The sequence below is a fragment of the Mandrillus leucophaeus genome, unplaced genomic scaffold (genome assembly GCF_000951045.1).
Source record: "Mandrillus leucophaeus isolate KB7577 unplaced genomic scaffold, Mleu.le_1.0 Scaffold126, whole genome shotgun sequence".
Classification (NCBI taxonomy): Eukaryota; Metazoa; Chordata; class Mammalia; order Primates; family Cercopithecidae; genus Mandrillus; species Mandrillus leucophaeus.
The window spans coordinates 3,870,107-3,890,611 of record NW_012100987.1 but is presented as its reverse complement, the minus strand read 5'-3'; the positions used below and the strand labels follow the sequence as shown (position 1 = coordinate 3,890,611).

General features: G+C 39.4%; 2 protein-coding genes across 3 annotated transcripts in view; one reads left to right on the top strand and one right to left on the bottom strand.

Annotated features, from left to right (window-relative positions):
- Positions 1 to 1,770: 1,770 nt before the first annotated feature.
- On the bottom strand, positions 1,771 to 20,405 carry MZT1 (mitotic spindle organizing protein 1). 2 transcript variants are annotated; one of them, XM_011972022.1, is made up of 3 exons: positions 20,066 to 20,405; positions 11,201 to 11,346; positions 1,771 to 2,707 (listed from the first exon to the last, which is right to left on the bottom strand). In XM_011972022.1, the coding sequence occupies exons 1-3, from the start codon at positions 20,142 to 20,144 to the stop codon at positions 2,684 to 2,686; spliced, it is 249 nt and encodes an 82-aa protein (XP_011827412.1). In that variant the 5' UTR covers positions 20,145 to 20,405; the 3' UTR covers positions 1,771 to 2,683. The 2 variants fall into 2 exon arrangements, with proteins under 2 accessions (XP_011827412.1, XP_011827411.1); XM_011972021.1 differs by lacking the exon at positions 1,771 to 2,707 and having other exon boundaries at positions 10,747 to 11,346.
- The window catches only part of BORA (bora, aurora kinase A activator), a 28,101-nt gene continuing 27,892 nt past the window's right edge, over positions 20,297 to 20,505 (top strand). The window contains 1 exon segment of the mRNA XM_011972023.1: positions 20,297 to 20,504. Within this exon segment, the coding sequence (XP_011827413.1) occupies positions 20,385 to 20,504 (120 nt within the window). The 5' untranslated portion in view covers positions 20,297 to 20,384.

The following is a 20,505-nucleotide window of genomic DNA, read 5'->3' as shown; positions in this document are numbered from 1 at the left end:
GCAATTCCACTTCTGGGTACACACTCCGAAGAACTGACAAGGACCTGAACAGTTATTTGTATACGAATGTCCATAACATTGTGGCTATTGTGAATAGCCTTTTCAGAATAGACAAAAGGTAGAAACAACCCAAATGTCCACCATATATATAAAAGAATACCATCCTTAAAGAGGAAATCTGGATACATGTTATAACATGGACAGATCTTGAAGACATGCTGTATAAAATAAGACAAACACAAAAGGACAAATATGATTCCACTTATATGAGGTATCTAGAATAGTCAAATTCATTGACAAAAAAGTAGGAAACTGTTTATCGGGGCTGGGAGGAGGAAGCAATGGGGAGTTATTGCTAAATAGGTACAGAGTTTCAGTTTAGGATAATAAGAACATTCTAGAGATGGACAATAGTGACAGTTACAATACAGTATGAATATTCTAGATGTCACTGAACTATGAAACTTAAAAACAGTTAAAAAGGGCTGGGCATTGTAGCTCATGCCTATAATCCCAGCACTTTGGGAAGTTGAAGCGGGCATATCACCTGAGGTCAGGAGTTTGAGACCAGCCTGGCCAACATGGTGAAACTCCGCCTCTACTAAAAACACAAAAAATTAGCCAGGTGTGGTGGCAGGTGCCTGTAATCCCAGCTACTCGGGAGGCTGAGGCAGGAGAATAGTTTGAACCCAGGAGGCAGAGGCTGCGGTGAGCCAAGATCATGCCACTGCAATCCAGCCTGGGCGACAGAGTGAGACTCTACCTCAAAAAAAAAAAAAAAAAGGTTAAAATGGTAAATTTTATGTTCTATATCTTTTGTCCTATAGAAACACAAGTTGAATTAACAAAAGCATATATTAAAACAAAAGTACAGGCCAATACCACCAAAATGGTTTTATTTTTGTCACTGACAACAAGCACAACACTGCAATTGTATCATTATTTTGTTTAGTTTCTTAAATATTACTTAAGTGTGCATTAAAAATATATGTTTACATTTTTAAAATGTGACACATTAAAGAAGTCCTCTGTAAACACGATCCCTTCACAATGTATTTTCCTGCTTTGTTTCATACATAAATAACTTAATCTACAAAGTCATAAATAATACTATCAACTCTTATGGTCTGGAAGTATATACAAATTTTGGAGTTTGACAAAAGTATTATTTATGATTTTATAAATAACACATAGTATTTGTAGTGTTTATTATCAATCAAATGACTTTTTACAAATTCCTACTGTCTCCTCAACCTGTTTCACCAGTAACAGACCTTCCAAGTTTACTTGGTAAAGATGCCAGACATTTAAAAAGTCAAAATGGTCAAAATTCTAGATTAAAAAAAAAAATAGCAGAGAAGGTTGCTATTTAAGTATTACTAAATCTTAATAAAACCTCTTCAGCTTGTCTGAAAAACAAAAAATGCTACTAAAGAGTGAATGCTTGTACAATCATATAAATGGTACCCAACAAAATCTAAAATTTAAGAAATAATAACATCAGATTAAATCCATATTAGTTTTGCAAAAAAAACTCCACTGAGATTCTGTTACAGGAACAGAATCAATACTATTCTACATTTTCTAAAATTTGTTTTTGAATCTTCACTTGATGAGTTAAAATTTTAAGGGCAAAAATAATGACAAACAAAAACCCATACTTAAGATTCCTAATACAGAACATTTGATTGTTTATTTTTGTTTAATGACTGCAAATCCTTATTTCTTCAAAAAATAGCAAATATCTTTTGAAACACATCACCCATCTAATAATTTATTAAATAACCATTCAAGATTTATTAGGTAAGCACTAAAATTACTTTTATGTAATAAAAGTAACTAGGAATTTTGCATGTTTGCTATGTTTCATTTTACAAATTATTTTTTTAGTCCTCTATAGGGTATAAAACTTTAAGAAAACATTCTCAACTAACATTCTCATTAGATGTAAATGACTCAAATTACAAATAATACTAACCTAAGCATTGTCATTACTTTTAAAATCCAAGTTTCTCAAAGTTTAATTTTTTACTCAATACAAAAATGACCTGGTTCACACTATTAGCTGCCCAACAAACTGTTTAAAAAACTAAAAATTCTTTGTTAAGGAGCAGATTACAAGAAATGTTTTCCATGCTCTTATTTTAAAAAACAAGATTCTGATATAATAATGAATCTAAATCAAAATTCACAAATGGTGGCTGAAATCCTGTCAGCTTTCAGCCCAATACAATATAAATCCACAGTTATAATGCATAAACAATTCAAAATTAAAGTTTATAATGGAAATGTCAACAAGTCATAACTACTACACATTACTACTGATGGGTTCTACTATACTTCAACCAGACACAGCAGATGTGCACATCTGATAGGCAGACTGCTTAGAAAATTAAAGCCATCAGAGCTATAAATAAGGAATATATAAATATGAACATAGCAATGCCAAAGCATTAGAGCCATTAAAAAAAAGTGAATAAGATGTGATGTAAACACATCTGATAGTTCTCTCTGTAAGTCACTTTCCACTGATTTATAAAGCTATGGTTTTATAATTCTTTTAAAAAGGAAAATTTTTCTACACTGCTGCATGCAGTAATTTCATTGTACATTCTCAACTACAATGCCATCTTCAAATCCTCTCGCACAGCTTGACATATCTCATCAGAATTTCTCCAGAAAGTCAGCTTGTCATATTTTCAGCAGCCTAGAACAAGAAAGTAAGATTCATTACAATAAAACCATGCAAAAAGAGGCATCATGAAGATAAATTTGTCAATACTGCACTGTCATTAACAAACAGCTATTCCCCATATAACAGAACCACTTTTATCATGGTAATGCAGTGCTTTTCATGTTTTGCTATACATCAGGACTACCTTTTGAATGTACAGTTAACAGTCCACAGGCTAACAGTGGAATAAAATAATGGTTAAAAGCATATAAAACATAATGCTACTTGAAACATTAACCTATGGCAGACCTGTTCCCACAGACTTCATTAGTTTGTCTGTTTCTGTATGTTTCATTTTAGTAAAAGGGATTAAGAATGAAAAAGACCTTTCATGCTACAAGGCGGAGAGAACAAGAGCAAAAGATGAATAATGAACATCTTATCTAATCCTGTCTCATCTACACCCTAAATACTATTCTTTCCTAGGTGATTCTGAAAAAATTCCAAGATATCATATCATCAATAAATGCTTTGATACGTTATTTCTAGAGACTTAAACAAATCACCATACTATTATCCTACCTAAAAAATTTCTTAATGTCAATACAAAAAGATATAATTTTAAATAAGTTTAAGTTTAGAAATACGTATTAGTCTTTTAATTCATTTACCTTTCTAACTCCTTTTTGTAAGACCTACTTACACAGGGACACATCACAGATTTACACTAAAGTATTAGTATTTTACTAACAGTCCAGGACATCTGTAAGAGAAAGGGCAAGGCTTAGTCCACAGGACTCCACCATAATGGTATAACTTAAGACAATGGGGTACTAAAATAGAAGATACAGGAAAGTAGGTTGTGCTCAGAACTGCTCAAATTAAAATATGTAGATGATGCTTACACATAAATCCTAGCACTACGGAGATAATATAAAAATTCAATGTCAATAAAGAATCACTAATAAAATGCACTTAATTAACAGTCCTATTTATGCTGTGGGAGATGCACATAAGGAGATGCTCATTACTGCTGTTGAGTAACTTATGTAATTAGGGAGATACATAGCTAGCTACTTTTACTATAAATGACTTAGACCACATCAATATACAAATCTGTGAAAGTAAAAAGCAAAAAAATTAACAAAAAAGTTACTATTTTCTATACAGTCAACTAAAGAGGAAAAGAAAAAAGTAATGTCTGAGACTAACAGTTTTTTGCAACATTTCAAGATACCCTTGATTTGTTATTCTACATATTCCAAAAAAGAGACAATAAATACCATACAGTGAAATTCTAAATACCAGGAATTACCTTAATTTTAAAACCAAAAGAAATTAACAAAAAAAAAAAAAAAAAGAGAGAGAGAGAGAAGTTCATGAGCAGCAATCACACAAGGCAAGGAGAAGAACCTCATGGGTGTAAAGCCAATAAAAGGGTGGTCAAGGAAAGGCAGATGTGGCTCAGCGTAGCTCTAAATCCACCAGCTCCCCAAGTCTGTCCCAAATGGCAATAACAGAGAACAGACTTTAATCCAGGGAGAAGCAAACTGATGAGTTATTCTTTTTCAATTCACTGAAATCACGTATAACACTTTTACTTTTAAAATAGCATGATACTATCTGGAATGATGTTCACCAAACATTATTGTAGGTTATCTCTTTGGTAATCTTGAGTGATTTTTTTTTTATTTTTTGTATTTTCTGAATTAAATATCTTAAAATTATAAGGATGCATTACTTTCATAAAAATCATACAGATTATGTAAATTACTTCCAAAAAAAAAAAGTTCTAATAAACACTTGTTTGCTAGAAACTCCCTAGTTGTTGCTATTGTTATTTTTCACTCTGTTGCCCAGGCTAGAATGCAGTGGCACAATCAAAGCTTACTGCAGCCTCAAATGCCTGAACTCAGGCCATCCTGAATAACCAGAACTACAGGTGTGTACCACCATATCCAGCTAATTAAAATAAATGTTTTGTAGAGACGGAGTTTTGCCATGTTGCCCAAGGCAGTCTTAAACTCCTGGCTTCAAGTGATCCTTCTGCTTTGGCCTCCCAAAGTGCTGGTATTACAGGTGTGAGCCAGCACGCCTAGCTGAAACACCCTGGTTTTATTGAGATGTTGCTATACTGTTTCTAGATCATAGGAGAAATGCATTTTAAGAGGCTTCGTGTATATAAGAGACAGATTTTCCATTCAAATAGTCAACACTTTCTGATTCTGTGTATCTTAATTACTGATTTTTACCTCCCACATCTCATTATGGCCTACTGGATGCAGAATAACCAGTATGCTAAAAGCTGAAAAAGCTGTGTTAAATTGGCATTCCTGAACTGCCTATCCTAATATCTCAGCTTATATTTTGCCTAAGAAAATGCTATGCCAAAGCACTTGTCAGTCACCTGCCTCAGATAGGTTTGACTCTGTTTCTCTTACACGCACTCAAACTGTAGTACAAAACTATTATATTAATTCCCTTTCAAACTCAAGCACAGTAAAACAAAAACTCTTACAGTTGTGGCAGATGTGTACTAAATAATTCCCTCAAAAATTTCAGAAATACACTGATAAAATACTATAATACTCTTTCTTATTTTTATTAAAAGAGTTATTAGATAATATTAAGTCAGGGAATGTGCCCATGCTAAAGCCCAATGACTGTTTTGTTTCTAACAACTTCATCTTTTCCTAAACTGCTGGCTCAGGTATTCTTGAGATTTTACTGGAGGAGAAAACTTAGTAGTTAAGTAAACAGCTCTGAAGTCAGAGAGCCCAAGTTCAAATCTCAAGTCAATCACTAACTGTAAAGCTCTTGAGGTAAGTAAATTAGTCACCATAAGCTGCAGTTTCCTTAGCAGTAAACTACTAATAGTAGCATAGGATGAGTATCCCTTGTCAGAAATGCTTGGGACCAGAACTGTTTCTGATTTCAGATGTCCTGAAATTTTGGAAAATTTGCATTCAAGTTGTCCCTTGGTATCCATGGTGAATTATTAGTTTCAGGACTTCCCATGTCACCCACCTCATAGATACTAAAGTCTGCAGATGCTCAAATGCTTTATATAAAAGGGCATAGTATTTGCATATAACCCACACGTATACTCCCATATACTTTACATCATCTCTGGATTCGTTGTGATACCTAATACAATGTAAACGCTATGTAAATAGTTGTTATCCTGTATTGTTTAGGGAGTCATGACAAGAAAAAGTCTGTACATTTTTAGTACAGACACAACCATCTTTCCCCTTGTTCCCCAAATACTTTTGATCCACAGCTGGTTGAATGCATGGATACAGAACCCACAAATATAAGAGGACTGACTGTACTTGTTGACTGAGCATCCCTAATTAGAAAATCTGAAATGCTCCAATAAGGATTTCCTTTGAGTGTCATGTTGGTACTCAAAGTATGTCAGATTTTGGAGCATGTTGGATTTTCAGATTACGAATGCTCAAACTGTAGTAGTTATCACTGTTGTAATGATAGAGATAATGCCAGTAAAGCCTGTAGAACATACGGTCTAGCATGAGAAAAGTATTCATATAAATATTAGCTATTCTTGTTATTCAGTTATTTTTCTTTCTGCCATATGAAAGCCATAGGTTTGAGTTAAAAAAGAAACTTCTGTATCTAAATAGGGGACAAGTGCTGATAGCCAAGATAATGGGTAAAAGGCCTAGACAGCATTTCAGAGATCTAAGAGGCAGCCCTTCTCATGACAGGCCCCGAGGCCTAGTATCAGGACCTAGAGCAAAGGTCATGCATGTTATGCTTTAGCAAAGAACTTGGCTGCATTGTGTCCATGTCCTAGGGTTCTGTGGAAGTTTGGACTTGACAGTGATTTAGAGTATCTGGTGGAAGAAATTTCTAAGCAGCAAGGTGTTCAATATGTCGCATGGCTGCTTCTGACAGCATATGCTCAGATGCATGAGCAAAGAAATAACCTAAGGCTGGAACTTATACTTAAAGGGGAAGCGAAGCATAAAAGTTTAGAAAATGTGCAACCTGTCCATGTGGTAGAAAAGAAAAGCCCATTTTTCAGGAGAGCTCAAGGGGGTTGCAAAGTAACCACTTGCTAGAGAAATTTCCGAATCTAAATAGGAGACAAGTGCTGACAGCCAAGATAATGGGTAAAAGGCCTAGACAACATTTCTGAGACCTAAGAGGCAGCCCTTCCCATTACAGGCCCTGAGACCTAGGATAGAATGGTTTTATGGACCAGGTTCAGGGCCCTGCAGCCCTCCACAGCCTTGGGACATTGCTCCTTGCATCCCAGACACTCCAGCTCCAGCCATGACTCAAAGTGGCCCAGGTATAGCTCAGGACTCTGCTTCAGAGGATCCAAGCCATAAGCCCTGGTGACTTCCCTGTGGTGTCAAGCCTGTGGGTGCACAGAGTACAAGGGCTGAGGCTTGGCAGCCTCCACCTAGATTTCAGAGGATGTATAGAAAAGCCTGGGTATCTAAGCATAAGTCTGCTTCAGGGGTGGAGCCCTCATGGAGAACCTCTACTAGGGTAGTGCAGAGGGGAAATATGGAGTTGGAGCCTCCACACGAAGTCCTCACTGGGGCATTGCCTAATGGAGCTGTGAGAAGAGGGCCACCATCCTCCAACCCCAGAATGGTAGATCCACTGACAGCTTGTACCCTGAGCCATGAAAAGCTGTAGGCACTCAACAATGCCAGCCCATAAGAGCAGCTGCGGGGGCTTAACCCTGTAAAGCTACAGGGGCAGAGCTTCTTAAGGCCTTGGGAGCACACCCCTCCCACCAGTGTGTCCAGAGTCAAAGGAGATTGTTTTGGAGCTTTAAGATTTAATGACTGCCCTGCTGGGTTTGGAACTTGTTTGGGGCCTGTAGCTTCTTTCATTTGGCTGATTTCCACCGCTTTGGGGATGGAAATGTTTACCCAATGTCTATAATCCCATTATATCTTGGAAGTAAACAACTTGTTTTAGATTTTATAGGCTCATAGGTGGAAGGGACTTGCCTTGTCTCAGAACTTTGGACTTTTGAGTTATTGTTGGAATGAGTTAAGACTTTGGGGGACTGTTGGGAAGGCATGATTGTATGTTGCAATGTGAGAAGAACACATGAGATCTGGGAAGGGCCAGCGAGGGAATGATAGTTTGGATGTGCGTCCCCACCCAAATTTCACTTTGAAATGTAATCCCCAATGTTGGAGGTGGGGCATGGTGGGAGTTGACTGATTCATGGGGGCAGATCCCTCATGAATGGTTTAGCACCATTCGCTTGGTGCTGTACTCACTATAGTGAGGGAATTCTTAAGAGTTCTGATTACATAAAACTGTGTGGCACCTCACTCTCTCGCTCCTGCTTTTGCAACGAGACGTGTCTTCTCCCCCTTTGCCTTCCATAATGATTGTAACCTTCCTGAGGCCTCCCCAGAAGCAGATGCCACTATGCTTTCTATGCAGCCTGTAAAACCATGAGCCAATTAAACTTCTTTTCTTTACAAATTATCTGGTCTCAGGTTTGTTTATTTATTTATTTATTTTAAGACGAAGTCTTCCTAGGTCACCCAGGATGGAGTGCAGTGGCGCGAATCTCGGCTCACTGCCACCTCCACCTCTTGGGTTCAAGTGATTCTCTTGCCTCAGCCTTCTGAGCAGTTGGGATTACAGGTGCCTGCCATAATGCCTGGCTAATTTTTATATTTTTAGTAGAGATGGGTTTCACTATGCTGGCCAGGCTGGTCTTGAACTCCTGACCTCAAGTGCTCTGCCCAATTCAACCTCCCAAAGTACTGGGTGTCAAGCCTGTACTGGCTTGAGCTACCAAGCCCAGCAGGTATTTCTTTATATCAATTCAAGAATGGACTAATACAGAGTCTACCATAAAAGTGAGGATAGTAGTTACTAGAGGGGAGAGCAAGAGGGAAAGGTTAGTGATTGGGGAGGGGGCAGAAGGGGGATTATCTGGTGCTGGCAGTGATGGTTGCATAGATATTCTCTATATGATACATTTTAGCTCTATAAATGTGGTTTACCCTTTTTAGTTAGATTCAATAATCAAGAGATTTTAAAAAGCACAAAAACAAACCTAAAGAGCTCATTGGAAAATAATCAGAAAGATATGTAAACTGCATGTTTTAAATAGTTGTTTTCTTAAAGGTAAGAAAAAAGAGAAGTCACTTTGTATCAGGTATCAGAAGGTTTTGTTTGTTTGTTTTCCCCTCCATTGACTGTCTTTTCTGTGAGCCCACGTTTTGGACAAGTTTTAAGATGAACTAACTTAAAGTTTCAGTATTCAAAGTGAGTTAGTGCTAAATAAAAAGGGAAATAAAATCACAAGCTTTTAAATCAGAAAGTCTGTGCAAGAGAGAATAGGATATGTTTTTAGTTGCCAATCTGAGCAATTAAAAGGTAGTTAATTTGAATTTGAAGAAAGGTGACCCTCTGGGAGCCTGGTGGCAGCAGCAGCCCCCTGGTCCCTGAGGCACTCTTGGAGTCACTTCTTCCTTTTCTTGAAGGATAACACATGGGCTCACAGCTGAGCAGCTCTATCAGCCACTGTCCTGTCTGAGGAATCCCAGTAATCTGACAGCCTTCTTTCACTTCATCCTGTCCAAGCTGGTAGTGTTTGTGCTGAGATGGCTGACTGGCTCTATCACATACCTAATCTCTTCACAAAAGTCTAGCCACACTCTTAGCCCTGTCTCCAGAACATGTTATTCAGAGAGGCAGAGAATTTTCTAAATTCTCAAATGCTAGTTCCTTTTCTCTTAGCAGGTCCTTACTCAATTGCTCATTTGTGTCACATTATTAAGCAACAAAAAGAAATCAGGCTACACCTTCCACAATTTGCTTGGAAATTTCCTCAAAGAAATATCCAAGTTCATTTTTACATATTCTATTTTCCTTCCAACAGTAGAACATAATTCAGTCACATTTTGTCACTTTCTTTTTTTTGAGATGGAGTTTCACTCTTGTTGCCCTGGCTGGAGTGCAATGTTGCAATCTTGGCTCACTGCAACCTCTGCCTCCTGGGTTCAAGTGATTCTCCTGCTTCGGCCACCCAAGTAGCTGGGATTACAGGCATGTGCCACCACAACTGGCTAATTTTGTATTTTTAGTAGAGACGGAGTTTCATTATATTGGTCAGGCTGGTTTTGAACTCCTGACATCAGGTGATCCACCCACCCTGGCCTCCCATAGTGCTGGGATTACAGGCGTAAGGCACTGTGCCTGGCCCATTCTGTCACTTTCTAACAAAGATCACCTTTCTTTTAGTGTCCAATAAATGTTCCCCATTTCCATCTGCGTCTTCATTAAAAGTGCTTTTAGCATTTATATTTCTAGCAACATTCTGATCCTAATGTTAGTCTCAAAAAAGCCCTGAAGCTTTCCCTATAGCTCTCTTCTCTTCTTTCTGAGCCCTCACCAGAATTGCCTGAACATTCCCAGTTCTACAAACAGTTCCTCTTCAAGGAAATCTAGTCTTTTTCTATCAAGCACCTTAAAACTTTCCAGTCTCTATCCAATACATAATTCCAAAGCCACATCCTCACTTTTAAGTATTTGTTATAGCAACACCCCACTTCCCAGTACCAAAATCTGTATCAGATTTCTGGGACCGCCATAACAAAGTAACCACATTAGGTGGGTTAAAACAACAAAAATCTATTTACAGTTTGAAGGCCAGAAATGCATACATATTATACATAATTAATCAAGGTATTAGCTGGGTCATGCTCTCTGACAGTTCTAGGGGAGTATCCTTCCTTGCCTCTTTCTAGCTTCTTGTGGCCACAGAAAATCCTTAACTTTCCTTGGCTATTTGTGTCCAAATTTCTCTTGTCTTATAAGGCTACCAATCACTGGGTTGGGATCTACCCTAATCCAGGATGACCTCATCTTAATTTGATTATATCTGCAAAGGCATTATTTCTAACTAAGGTCATATGCATTGGGATCAGGGGTTAGGACTTGAATATATCTCTTCTGGAGCAGGCACAATTTTACTCAACAAATAGCACAATTCTAAAAACAGAGACTTCTAGGAAAATGTAACATGGTCCATGGTAGTAGTAATTTCTTTTTTGAGATGGAGTCTTGCTCTGTCGCCCAGGCTGGAGTGCAGTGGCGCCATCTCAGGTCACTGCAAGCTCCGCCTCCCAGGTTCATGCCATTCTCCTGCCTCAGCCTCCTGAGTAGCTGGGACTACAAGCGCCCACCACTATGCCCGCCTAACTTTTTTGTATTTTTAGTTGAGACGGGGTTTCACTATGTTAGCCAGGATGTTCGTGATCTCTTGACCTCGTGATCTGCCAGCCTCAGCCTCCCAAAGTGCTGGGATTACAGGCGTGCGCCACCGTGCGCAGCCTGGTAGTAGTAATTTTTATGATATGAACATACGCTATTAAGCTCCTGGTCTCCTGGTGGTGTTGGATGTTAGTTTAACCTTGTTTAGCCAGGATGTTTCCCATAACTTCATCATTAATCATTTTTCTAAATAAAAACATCTTTATTTAGAATGAACCAATAGGAATCTCCAACCTTTAGTGCTTCAGTAGCCTTGCGAAGCTCCTTAATAACCGACGATAAAGCTTCTGGGTTAATTCCTTGTTCACAAAGCCGTACACAAATAGACAGAGTTTCCATATCTAAGCCAGTATTCAAAATTCTTGAAATCTCAAGCAGAACTGAAAAAAGAAACAAAAAGAAACTTTTTAAAAAAGGCTTACATCATTTAAAAATATGCACATATACTTTCATTAATTTATATATCACTGCACAATACCAAGGAATTAGCATAGCATCCCAGATTTTGGAAATCTGCATGCAATACTTTCTTGCCTTTACTTAGTTTTAGAAACTTAAATATAAACTTACACTTCCCTTCACATAACTGCCTTTTACATTTTGGTATATATTCTGGCACTCATTTAATATCTAACACATATCCACCATACTTAGGATAATTCTGAACGCTTGCTTATTTTTTAATATTCTTTTAAAACGCAGTTTAACTAGTTAGTTGCATATTGTGCCATTTTATGGAAACGCTACATTTAACTCCTCTGTTACTTTAAAAGTTAGGCTGCTGTCATGTTTCCCCCATTCAAATATTGATAAGAATCTGTACATACTAAATTTTATTTCATTAGGATACATTTCTAGAAGTACAACTGTTCAGTCAGTAATATACATATTTAATTTGCTGAATTGACGTACAATAGTCAAAAAAAGTAATGTACATATTTAAGGCTTTAAAAGCGTTTAGAAACTTTTATGACAATTTGACAGTGTAAATCATGTCTGTTGAATCTAATAATAAAAATGAAACTTTATATTTTTTTAAACTTCATTTGTATAGTACTACATTTTATTGTAGTTGATAGAACTCTTTGTCTTTTTTTTTTTTTTTTTTTTTTGAGACGGAGTCTCGCTCTGTCGCCCAGGCTGGAGTGCAGTGGCCCGATCTCAGCTCACTGCAAGCTCCGTCTCCCCGGTTTATGCCATTCTCCTGCCTCAGCCTCCCGAGTAGCTGGGACTACAGGTGCCCGCCACCTCGCCCGGCTAGCTTTTGTATTTTTTAGTACAGACGGGGTTTCACCGTGTTAGTCAGGATGGTCTCGATCTCCTGACCTCGTGATCTACCCAACTCGGCCTCCCAAAGTGCTGGGATTACAGGCTTGAGCCACTGTGCCCGGCCGGAACTCTTTAACATGAGAAGCACAAACAGAGAAACTTGGTTTCCAAAGTGATTTTCTGAATCCCTTCCATTACAGGTTGTAAGTACACCGGTTCCACTGAATTTTGTTTTATGATTGCTTCCCAGAGAGTATTTAGAATATTTTAAGTCAACTGTCAACATATTATTTATTGTTTCCTATATCATTTCCCCTTGGCATTATGCTTAGAAAGTTATTCCTCATGCAAAGATTATATCCACCAGTATTCTCTTCCAGCACTTGAAAGTTTATTTCCCAATACCCCCCATAAGTATTTATCTCCCTGGAGTTTGGGTGGAAAATAGGATCTAACTTTTCCTCCCAGAAATGAGCCAGTTGCCCCAGTAAAATTTATTGAATGACCTAAGTTTTCCCTACCCAACTGAGATGCCACCTTTATCCATAGTAAATTCCCATATACCTACAAATTTGTTACATGTCTATCTTTTGTAAAGGCAACCATTTAATTACTAACTTTATATTGCATGTAGTAGGGTAAACATTCCATAGTCATCTTTCATTTATACAAGCCCTTTTATTCTTTGGATGAACTTAAAATTTTTCATTAATTCTAAAAACAAATTCAAATTGGATTCTGATTAACTGTATAAAAACTACATATTATTTTGGGAAGAATGGACAAGTTATCAATATTTAGTCACCCATTAATTTAAGTCTAAGTCTTTCTGAAAATTCTTATAGTATTTATCATGTTCATTAGATAGGTCCCTCCCATTTTTTTCATATCAGATATTCACTTTCATCCCTAGAAGTTCAATTTGAATTGGGCGCAGTGGCTCACGTCTGTAATCCCAACACTTTGGGAGGCCAAGGTGGGCAGATCACCTGAGGTCGGGAGTTTGAGACCAGCCTGATCAACATGGAGAAACCCTGTCTCTACTAAAAATACAAAATTAGCCAGGCAAGGTGGTACATGTCTTTAATCCCAGCTACTTGGGAGACTGAGGCAGGAGACTTGCTTGAATCCGGAAAGTAAAGGCTGCGGTGAGCCAAGATCACGCCATTGCACTCCAGCCTAGGCAACAAGAGCAACTCTGTCTCAAAAGAAAAACAAACAAAAAAGGTAGTTCAATTTGAGTGTTAAAAAAAAATGTCTTCCATGCGTCTGCTAAACTGTTTGGAGATATAGAATATGGTTCTGATGCCCTTGTCTGCTAATTCTAACATCTGTGTGATCAGGGGGATGTTCATTACAATTGACTGAATTTTTCACGTCATAGGTCACACTGTTCTGCCTTGCATACTTGGTAATCTTTGACTAGATGCCATGTACTCAGAATTTTACTTAGGTACAGGATATTTTTGTATTTCTATATTCTTGAGCTTTAGAATGAGATACCGTTATCTGGAAATAGTTTGATTCTTTCAGGTATTACTTCTTAGATCTGTTAGGCAGGACCAGAGCCCTGTTTAGCATAGGACTAATTATTCCCCTTACGACTGAGGTAAGAATTCTGAGTACTCTATACAATGTCTCATGAATTACAAAGATTTCCATTCTGGCTGATAGTTACAGGTACTATCCTCAGCCCTATGTAAGCATGGTGCACTGTTCACTCCAGTCGTTCTAGATGGTTCCCTCCCAGTTTTCTGAGTACTTTCCTCACACATCTGCTAATCAGTGCTCTGAATACTTAAGGGGCACACTTCTACAGATCTCCAGCATTTGTTCTGTGCAGTTCTCCCCTCTCAGGTATTGTTATTCAAACTCTACCTGCCTTGGTCTCCTAGGTCTTCCAAACTCCTTCAGTCTTCTAAATTCACTTCAGTGTGTCCACTGGGTTCCGCCTGGGTTCTCCCTGCTATACTGAGGCCTGGAACTCTCTGAAGGCAGTGAGCTGGGGCAACCCAAGAAATCACTTTGCTTGTTTCCTGTCTCTAAGGGATCACTGTACTCTGATGCCTGATGTCCAGTGTCCTGAAAACCATTGTTCTGTATGCTTATGAGTTTTCTTGGTTGTTTCAAGCAGAAGCATAAATCTAATCTCTGTTACTCCATCTTGGCTGGAAGATGACAGCCCTTCCCATTTTCATTTCTTCAGTTCTTATATTCCAGTTTACTGATACTTTGCTCTTCAGCTGTATCCAGCTGGTTATTCACATTATCTGCTGAATTTATTTCAATACCTTTTAAGATTTCCAACTTCTCCCCATAATCACTTGTTTTATAACTATTATAGTGACTAATTTCACAGCTGTTGATCCTGCCTTCATCTATTTAAGGCTATATTCTTAAACTGTATTTGAGATTGCTCTATTATCTCTATTTCTTGAAGTATAAGCAAGCAGCAAAAGATAGTGGTTAGGAGTGTGATATCTAGAGCCAGACTACCTGTGTTCAAATTCTAGCTGTAGTATTTAGTAGGCAAGTTACTCTCTCTGTGCCTTATTTCACCATTCTCTAAAGTGAGGATAAGAGTACCTATTTTAAAGGATTAGTGTGAGAATTAAAGGATACACTGAGAATGGTATCCATTTGTTTTGCGGAAACTGCCTTGCAGTCCTTTGGAATGATGCTTGATATACGGTAGAGCTCAATAAAAGAGTTCCCTGTTACTACCACTTTCCCTCTTTTTCATTTTCCATGTTAGTTGCTCATGTTTTTCATCTACCTTACGTGCTTTGTCATTCTTGGCTGAAAACTCATCTTCCATAGATTTATTTTAGGTATCCTGGACTGGTGACACATTCTAAGATAGGAAGCTGTACCCTAGCCTTAGGCCTCTAGATCAGGCCTTGTAGTATTTTTGGTTCAGATCCAAAAAACACATGGACGGTGCTTCTCAATCTCTGGCTGTGACAAATGGCACATTTCTGACTCCCAGCTTCCGTGAGGCAGGGTAGCATGCTTTGTCAGGTTCTATTCCCGACAATTCCCTGTTGTGGTTCCCATGTGCTCCTTTCTTTTGGGGGAAACCTCTCTTTTCCTAATCAACGGAGATTTCCCTTCTTGCTTTTGAACAGGTCTATCCTGATACATTTTCTTACTATTTTCTATTATTTTTATACTCTTAGAGTTTCAGCAAGTGCTCAATCTACCATACTGAATCTTCACTTTATTTTTGACTGTCTTCATAAATGGATTCTACTTAGCCCTTGTACATTCTAAGTGGTTACCATCAGTATACTGGAACACTACATATTACACTTTTTAATCCAGTCACCTTGATGAATTCTATGATGCTTCTAACAGTTTTTCAGTTGATTCTCTCCCTTCTCTGTCCAGTTTGTTCTCTTCATGGTAGACTCCCCACCTATAAAGGCTATGCTTATTCCTGACTTCATGCCTTTGTTCATGCTTTTCTCCTCTGCTTTTTATCCTCCCTTCATATAACTCAATGCTGTTTTCTTAGTTCATCTCATCTTTGGTATTTCTTCTTTAAGCCTTCTTTTCAAATGGACACCTATTTTTACTTCCTATTTTTACAAATCACCTGTAATCAAAAACTATTTCTTTAGTGCCCACTATATGATTAGTACAGGTTGAACACTCCTAATCCCAAAATCTGAAATGTGAAATGCTCCAAAATCCAAAACTTTTTAAGTACTGACATAACACCATAGTGGAAAATTCCACAGCTCATATAATGGATCAAAGTCAAAATGCAGGTGCTCAATACACAGCTCATTCAGCATCCCTGAGGGGAAAAAAAAAAAATTACCTTCAGGCTATGTGTATAAGGCATATATAAAACATAAATGAATTCCGTGTTTGGACTTGGGTCCCATCCCCAAGATATCTCATTATGTATGTGAAAATATTAAAAAAAAAAAAAATCTGAAATCCAAAACATGGTCCCAAGGTTTTTGGATGAGGGATAATCAACCTGTAACTGTATGTATTTTGTGCCTATTATGCTACTGCTGCAAATACAGTTACCAACAAGGTAGATACGGTCCCGGTCCTCACAGATATTAGTCCAGGAGGAGAGATAGACATTAAAGTAATAACTGATTCCAGATATAAGTAAAATAAAGAAAAAGAGTGGAATACTTCTGAAACAAATTACAAGGGCATCTTACCAAGTTTGGAAGGACACAGTGTTTAGCAAAGACTTGTTTGAAGAAGTGACAATTTCACTTAGACATCAAAGGTGAGAAGAAATCAACCAGACTAATACAGAGGCAGGAGGAAGGGTGATGGGTGAGAGCAAAGAAAACAGCTTGTGTGATGGTACCTACACTAGAGGGAACTTAATAAATTCACAGACCTGAACTGCTATTGTGAAGGCAATGTAATTAATGGGGTGAATGGGTATAAAATATGAGATAAGTCCTAGTGAAGATCTTAGAACTGTGGAAAGCTATTGGAAGATATAAAATAGGAACATGAATAGATCAAATTTGCAATTTAAGGACTTTTTGGCTGAGTATCAAATGAATCTTTAAAAAGTCCAGTTATATCACAATTTTGATAAAAGACGGGTGGGTAGTATGATCAGGAGATATTTAGCCAACCTGAAATGAGTCAAGAATTGAAAGAGCTTAGTGAAGAACAGGAGGCAGAGGAGGTGAGAAAGCAAGACAGACTTCCAGATTTCTTTCTCAAATGTGCAACTGGATTGATGGTGGTAGCATGGACTACCTGTTTCTTTTGCTGGCACTGCCTTGCAGTGCTAGTCAAATGGAATATATATACCACAGATTCTCTTAACTCCTTTCTCTATAATGTGTTTCCTTTTTTTTTTTTTTTTGAGATGGAGGCTAGCTGTGTCACCCAGTCTGCAGTGCAGTGGTGCAATCTCGGCTCACGGCAACCTTTGCCTCCCAGGTTCAAGCGATTCTCCTGCCTCAGCCTCCCAAGCAGCTGGGAATACAGGTGCCTGAGCTTACTACTACAAATATATATACTACTATATATATATGCACACACTATATATATGTATAGATATATATACTATATATAGTAGTGTATATGTATATAGTACTACTATATATACTAAAGTACTGTATATATATAGTACTACTATATATATACTATATAAAAGTACTAAAGTATAGTACTACTTTATATAGTGAAACCTGTGTCTACTAAAAATACAAAAATTAGCCAGGCATGGTGGCGGGCGCCTATAATCCCAGTTACTCCAGAGACTGAGGCAGGAGAATTGGGTCCTATCCCCAGCTTGAACCTGGGAGGCAGAGGTTGCAGTAAGCCAAGATCACGCCACTACACTCCAGCCAGACTCGGTCTCAAAAAAAAAAGTAGTATTATGATAAAGACTCTCGTAAGGAATAACTATCAAAATTAAAATTCAGATGCATAGGATGATTTGAGAGGAAAACAAAAATTAAAGTATAAAGCAATCAACAGAGAATACCTAACATATCAAAAAACTGAAAAGCAAAGGAGGCAACCATACACAGTGGGTTGGGCGGGGGGTGTTGTTGAAAAGGCACGACTATTTTAAGAGAATGCAGAATTTTAAGGATATAAGGATAAAAGCAAAGATCTCATGCAGACCTTATTCTAAATAGGCAGGGATAGTTCTTTTCAGAGTGAGCTACACAGATAACTGATTAATACAAAGTCAGCCTGCTGCCTCCCATGTCTTTAACAAAATCCTTCCATTTCATGATCAAAATGCAAATGTAGCCAAGAGTTCTGCAATTCATATGACTTAAAGGGGGGTTCACAAATCCTGCCATTGAGGGGAGAAATGGTACTCAAAAAGTTTTGAAAATTTCACTTTTGATCTCACGGGTTGATTTAAATACTGTGAAACACCACATCCTCTCTCCTTCATTTTTTGTTTTACTTCACTTTTTCATGTTCTTATTCTCTCTATAATCTTCATTTTACACCAGGTTTTCTCAGAAAAGATCTTGATGATGTAGCCAACACAAATCATCAGTTCTCAATTGTACATCAGTGGTTCCACCAGAGAGAAAATGTGAGTTTTCTATTCAAATAGGATCCTACAGCCATATACATAAGGAACCTAAGTACAGCTAACATAAGAAAATAGGCTAGAAGTGAGGTCTTATACTCTACCTTTTTCCAAGGAAACATACAAGATAGTAAATTTTTATACACATAGACACACACACACACACACACACACATATACACACGCATAAATTCACTTACAAAATAAAACTAGTAAGTGTTGATACATCGAAAAGGATATAAAAATAGGCTGAATATTAACATTCTCAGAAAAACAGCAAGGTAGATACTGAACAAGTGAAAAATTAGATGCAAAGTCTCTAAAAATGTAATTCTTTGAAAAGGAACGAGCAGCCAGTGTAGAAAAAGCCAGCAGCCCTTCTGCAGGGGCTATGTAAGAAAATGAGGCCGGGTGTGGTGGCTCACACCTGTAATCCTAGCACTTTGGGAGCCCAGGTGGGTGGATCACCTGAAGTCAGGAGTTCGAGACCAACCTGGCCAACATGGTGAAACTCCGTCTCTACTAAAAATAAAAAAAAATTAGCCGGGTGTGGTAGCGGGCACCTGTAATCCCAGCTACTCCGGAGGCTGAGGCTGGGAAGAGTTGCCTGAACACAGGAGGCGGAGGTTGCAGTGAGCTGAGGTTGCGCCACTGCACTCCAGCCTGGGCAACCACAGCAAGACTCCATCTCAAAAAAAAAAAAAAAAAAAGGCCTACAGTGAAGGAGAAAGAGATACAGGAGTGAGAATTTCGTAGGGTTATCTTTTAACAGAGAGGGAAGCTGACGTAAGTAGCCTCTGGAAAACGTCTAGGCCCACTGCAAATGGCATTTAACATAGATCACTCATAATACAGGTGGATGTGAGTAAAAAGGAGACAAAGGAGACTACAAGAGAGATGACATCGGAAATAATATAAAAATAATTGATCATCTTTGATATATTTTTACATGGTTGTCTTATTTAAATATTCACAACTCTTGGAGGCAGGATTTTATTTTAAACAAACAAACAGGCTCAATGTTTAAGTATCTAGTCCAAGCTCACCACAGGGTTATAAAGTGGCATTAGAGGGTGGAGAGAAGGTAATCGGCAAGACACTAATTTCGTGTTCTGCAACGCTTGTGTAGGCTTCACACACACGTGCCTCCAGGGCCGAAAACAGGCGACACCCATAGCACTTGGGCACCGGCGTCACCCGCTTCAAGAGAAAACTAGGATAATTCTGACGAAGGGGGGAACTTAATCATTCGCAGGATATTAAAGGCCGCCTACTTAAGTGCGAAGAAGACGAGGCATAGCGGTGACCAAACACCTGGCCCCTGTCCCCGCCAGGATCCCAACCTTGGGGATCCCAACCTTGGGGACCCCCGAAGCGCCCTGCGCGGGAATCCGGTGGGACGCGGCGCGCAGGAGGGAACGGGTGTACTGGGTGGGGTGGGCGTGGCGCTGTCACCGCAGGAGATCAGGCGGGTAGGGCGGACCTGGGACGCGGGATAGAGGGGGCGCGGCATTCGCGCGAGAGGGACGCGGTGCGCAACCGGCTGACTAGGGGGCCGCAACGCCTGGCGCGCGCGACAAACTACGCAGCGGCGGAGACAACTCTCAAAGGATAGGGCCATCAGCCCTGCGGCCCTGGCAGGTCCCTTCCAAAGATCTTCGAAGATGCCGTTTGGGGCACGAAGGGGACCTGAAGTCCTCCCCAGGCTCAGCTCCGCCTGGGGGCCTTGGCTCTGGGAAGGCAGGCAAGGTAAAAGGAGCGCAACTGACACTCACCGTCCATGGTCTCCCGCACCGCATTCAGATTCGCCGCCGCGGCCGCCGCCGCCCCCCCAGCGCCGCTGCTACTCGCCATGGCTAAGGCCGAGGGAGGCGGGAGAAGGGCCTGACCCGGAACTGGAGCGCCTTCCTCTCTCCCGGGCAATCACACGGCGCGTCTCCGCTCACGCCGGGCAGGCTCCGCCCCTCGCGCTCGCCGCCGGCGTGAGGCTGCGTTGATTTGAATTTGGAGCCTCGTTCCTCTGCGCGGAACGTGGAGCGAGGAGTTGCTATTCGAATTTTCTACGCGGCCTCCGTGCAATTGGTTGGTTCGCGGATGGCGGGACGACGCGATTGGCCAGTCGCTCACAAGCCCCGTGCCCCGGTTGGCCCAAGACAGCGCGGAAGCGGGGAGTTAAAGAGTCTATGCCTGACGTGGAAGCTGGCTTGGCCCCCGG